This window comes from Plasmodium gallinaceum, assembly GCF_900005855.1.
Source record: "Plasmodium gallinaceum strain 8A genome assembly, contig: PGAL8A_v1_42, whole genome shotgun sequence".
In the NCBI taxonomy this organism is placed as follows: Eukaryota; Apicomplexa; class Aconoidasida; order Haemosporida; family Plasmodiidae; genus Plasmodium; species Plasmodium gallinaceum.
Window position 1 is genome coordinate 362312 of NW_021628349.1, and position 5197 is coordinate 367508.

The 5197-nt window shown below is 15.1% G+C and overlaps 1 protein-coding gene across 1 annotated transcript; it reads left to right on the top strand.

Moving 5' to 3' along the window:
* Positions 1–1223: 1223 nt before the first annotated feature.
* On the top strand, positions 1224–4604 carry PGAL8A_00061400 (conserved Plasmodium protein, unknown function; the record flags this gene model as incomplete). The annotated part of the gene is made up of 1 exon (XM_028674641.1): positions 1224–4604. The coding sequence occupies one exon, from the start codon at positions 1224–1226 to the stop codon at positions 4602–4604; it is 3381 nt and encodes a 1126-aa protein (XP_028530974.1).
* Positions 4605–5197: the final 593 nt, after the last annotated feature.

A 5197-nucleotide genomic window follows, 5' to 3' on the forward strand; every position in this document is an offset into this window, starting at 1 on the left:
TTTTTTTTTCTTTTTCATTTTTTTTTTTTCATTTATTATTGTTTCAGTGAAATAATGGTATAATATTAAAAAAAAAAATTTATTTCTCTAAAAATAATTAAAGTTATTAAAAAAACGCTAAATGACAAAAGGTTCTATTAACTTGAAACAAATAAGATATAGTATTTTTCTAAAATTGATATTATCATTTACATATTTTGAAATACATATATACATATATATATATATATATTTAAATATTTTTTATGTTAACACAGTGAATAAAGAAGAAATATATATACTGTTTCACAGTTTTCGATTATAATAAGAGAAAAAAATATATTAAAATTGTGAAAAATGTTTTTTTCACATTAGTATAACAAAGAAAAAATGATTTTTTTTATTAAGTCAGATTCTTATATGTATAATTTAGTCCATCATTTAAAACTTCTTACCAGAAATATTCAGAACATTTTTGTGTGTGCACTATTTTAGTTTAAAAATATTTGCTATATATATTTTTTTTTTTTTTTTTTTTTTTTTTCATAAAGACATTAAACATTTTGTATTTTTTTTTTCTTTTGAGTTTTCCTTTGATATAAATATAAATATACATTTAATATTTTTAGTAAAAACATGCTTTAGTATTTTACCTTTTTTTTTTTTTTTTTTTTTTTTTAGGAAGACTTTTGTCATATATTTAAAAATACTTATTTATGCAAAATATAAATATTTAAAAAAAAAAAAAAAAAAAAAAAAATAATTTAAAAANTAAAAAAAAAAAAAAAAAAAAAAAAAAAAAGATAAAATATGAAAACTTGTTTAATATTTTTTTTTTTTTTCTAAATAAACAAATTGATCAAAAAAAGGTGTATAAAGAATAAAAACATTTTGTATAAAACTAATTTTATTTTTTACATTATTTTTATTTATCAAAATTTATAAATTTATTAAAAACATGAAAAAATAATGAATTTTTTTTAAACTGCTTGTTGGACTAAACAGTTTTTTTTTTTTTTTTTTTTTTTTTTTTATAATTTTTAAACAAATATTATATATGTATATATATGATTACATGTTATATATTTTATTTAATTTCTTTTTTTTTATTATTTATAATTACATTATTTAATATTATGAAAACTTAATTTTTTATTTTATACAATTTTATATATTATATATAAATATATATATTTATATATATATATATATATATTTTTTTTTTTTTTTTAACTTATTTTTAAATGGAAAATAATATTTTTGCACAAAATATTTATTTTAAAGGATTTAATGATAGAAAAATAAATTATTTAAAAGTTAGTGAAAATAAAAATTTAGAAAATTGTGATTTTAATATAAATATTCCATCTATTACACCAACGAAAAACATGAAGGATGAAAATGATTTAAGTAAATTAAATGTAGGAAACATAAATTCAAGTATAAATTTAAATTATCAATCATTGAAAAATATAAATAATGAAAATGATTATGTAAATAAAATTACAAATCCTTTAAATTTTAATCCAGTTCATAATAATGTATACCCAAATAACAATTTGTTATATATTAATAATAATTTAAATAATAATATAAGTAGTAATTTAAACAGTTCGTATAATTTTAGCCAAAATGGGCAAACTAATGAAATAAATGAAAGTAACTTAAATAAAAATATTTATAATGATATGAAAAATTTAGACAAAGTAGATCTGAATAATTTAAATGTAAATTCATTTAGCAACAGTAGAAATATAAATATGAAAAATAATGATTTTTTAAATACAACTGTAAATAATGAAAATCTACTTATAACTAATTCACAACAAAAATTAAATTATATAAACAAAAAAGAGAATAATCAAATTAATAATAATCAAATTAATAATAATAATGAAAACTCCTTGAAGCAGTATAATGTTAATTTGAATTCTAACAACTTATCATCACTAAATAAGAATATAAATGTATACGAAAATAAAAAAGTTGAAAATAATATAAATGAAACTATTTATAATAATATATATCAAAATAATCAAAGTAATCATAATATAAATAATACTAGGTTAATTAATATAAAAAGTAATTTAAGTAATTTTATGAATAGTGGTATTTTAATGAATAAAAATATGACAACACAAAATAAAAATATTTCATTAAATAATTATGGTGATAATATAATGAATTCTTTAGTTAACAAATCTAATGATAATAAGAATTTAAAATTGTTTGATAGTAATGTTAAGAAAATAAATGTGGAAACAAATAATTTAGTAAATAATAATCTTAATAAAAATATTTCTATAAATAATTTTACTAATGCATTAAATAATCATTTAAATAATAAAAATTTTAATCAAACAAATAATTTGACAACTATGAGTAATTTAACAACTTATAATATTCCATCAATTAATAATTCTAACAGTATAAGTACGACAATAAATAATACATTAAATAGTAATTTAAATAATAAAATGAATCTTACTAATATAAATACTCAAAATAACAGCAATATAAATGCTTTTAATAAAAATATGTTATTGAATTCATCTAATATAAATAATATAATAAATGAAAAAATTATAAATCAATTTACAACTTCTGGTAATAATAACAACTTAAGTAATTTAAGTAAGGAAATAAATTTAACTAATTTTTCAAAACCTAATAATAACCTTATAAATTTAAATAATAATAAAAACATTGGTGATAGCTCATATAAAGTAAGAGAAGTTTTAAATTATGATTATATAAATGATAAAGATAATATGAAAAATGTAAGTAATATAAATGAAGGAAATAAAAACATAATGGTTAATGAAACTAGTTCAAATATGAATAATATAAATTTTTTAAACAGAAATTTAAATTTGCTAAATCAAAACATAAATAATAATAATAATAACTCTATGATTAACATTGGTAACAATTTTAATAATAATAATAATAATATAAGTAATTTAAATAATTTGAATAATTTAAATTATATGAATAATATTACAAATTTAAACAATTACAATGGTACAAATGTTTTAAAAAATGACAAGGAATTAAAGGGAAATGAAACTAATATTGATTTAAATAAAGATATTACAATAAATAAAAACAATATAGCAGATGGAATTATAAGTAATAATATTAATCATAGTAATATAAGCACTGATAATTATGCAAATATTTTAAAACAATTATGCACACCTATTAAAAGTAGAACAACAAATAAAGTTGAAAGCTTAAATGAAAACATAAACTCAGAAGAATTAAATAGTGATAATAAATTTTTAGGAAATAATAGAGAAAACAGTAATTCTAATATAAATGAAAATATAATAACCAATGAAAATATACAAATAGACACATATAATAATACAACATTTAATAATACATTAGATGAAATGTCATTATTACAAAACAATAGTGCAAATAATGTTGAAGTAGTTTATAATGAGTTTAATAATAATGATACTAATATAAAATGTAATACGAATAAAGAAGGAAATAATAATATATATGAATTGAAAAAATTGAATTTATTTGCTGAAAATAAAAAGAGAGATAAACAAGTTACTAATGAAAGTAAATCAAATAAATTAAAAAAATCTAAAACAAAAGTTTTTTTTTATATTAATCCCAAATATATTATAGAACCACTAAAAAGAAAAATATATCAAAATATGTCTATTTACATTGAAAATTTAATTAGTGATATAAAATCAATAGAAAATAAAAATAGAGCAGAAATATTAACAAATTTGCATAACACATCATGGTTTTGTATGGTATTTGATTTTGATGGGATTAGCAAATTGTTAAATGTTTTTAATAAATATTTAATTTATTCTGATTCTTTAATTATTCCAGATGTTCTGATATTAAATAAACTTGAATCAGATAATAATATGATAAAAGATAATGAAAATAATGATTCTTATATAAAAAGTATGAATTCTTTTTTTTCAAAAAGTGATAAATTAGAACTATTGAATAAAAAAATATACGATTATGAAAATAATATAATTGAAAATGTAGAAAAATTAAATTATTTAAAAGAATTATGCAATTCTTTAAAAGAACAAGTTGGTATTAAAAAAAAAAAATTCTTATTATTACTAGAAAAAGCAAAACTAAAAAATTTTACATATAAAAATAAGCATTTGCAAACTATACTTGATATAGATAAAAAAACAAAAATAGATGAAAACATAAATTTAAATAACGAATATTATAAAATATTTAAAAAAATAAATGAAGGATTAAATGTCTTAAAAAAATATTCTAATATTATTATTTCAAATCAAACATTGCACAATGAAATTATTAATAATGATGAAAATCTCAAAATTTCTGAATCAACTATATCAACTGATGATTTAAGTTGTGATCATAATTTTAATGAAGAAGATGATATTAGTAATATGCATTTATCACCAAATAATAAACATAAAAGAAAAAATTTCAATAGTCAGGAACCCTTTCTAAAAGCTGATAACTCACTAGAAGAATTAAATAAAAATAATGATGAAATAAATAAAAAAAGAAAAACAATAAAACAAATTAAAAATTTGCAATGGCAAAAAGAAGATAATGAAGAATGGGTAGATGAATTTTTAGATGATTTTTAAAAAAAAAAAAAAAAAAAAAAAAAAATATAATTTTAAAAAGGAAAAGTATATTGTAAAATGTAATAAATTAATGGGAGTAAACAATGAAATTATATTACTTTCTTTTATTTAAAAATTATATTTTTTTTTTTTTTTTTTAAAAAATCAAATATATATTTATATGATAGTTAATATTAAAATATTGAATAAATTATTTATCATATATTGCACATTATTATGAAATTGTAATATTTTAATATTTTAATATTTTTATATTTTTTAGTAATATTTGTTGTATATTAAGAATGTTACTGTCAAACTTACATTTATTTATTTCTACATCCTTCTATAAAAAAAGAAAACGTTAAAAATATAATATTAATAATTTAATGAAACTGTTAAAATAAAAATAATAATTGATGTATTTTATTTTTTTTAAGTGTTTCATAAATGATATATATATGAAAATTAATATGTAGAGAAATATACTAAATAAGCTTTAAAATATATATATAACATTTATAGAATATTTTTTTTTTTTTTTTTTTTTTTTTTTTTTACATTTTTATTTGTTTTATTTAAAAAGAAAATTTTTTTGTATTCATAAAAATTAA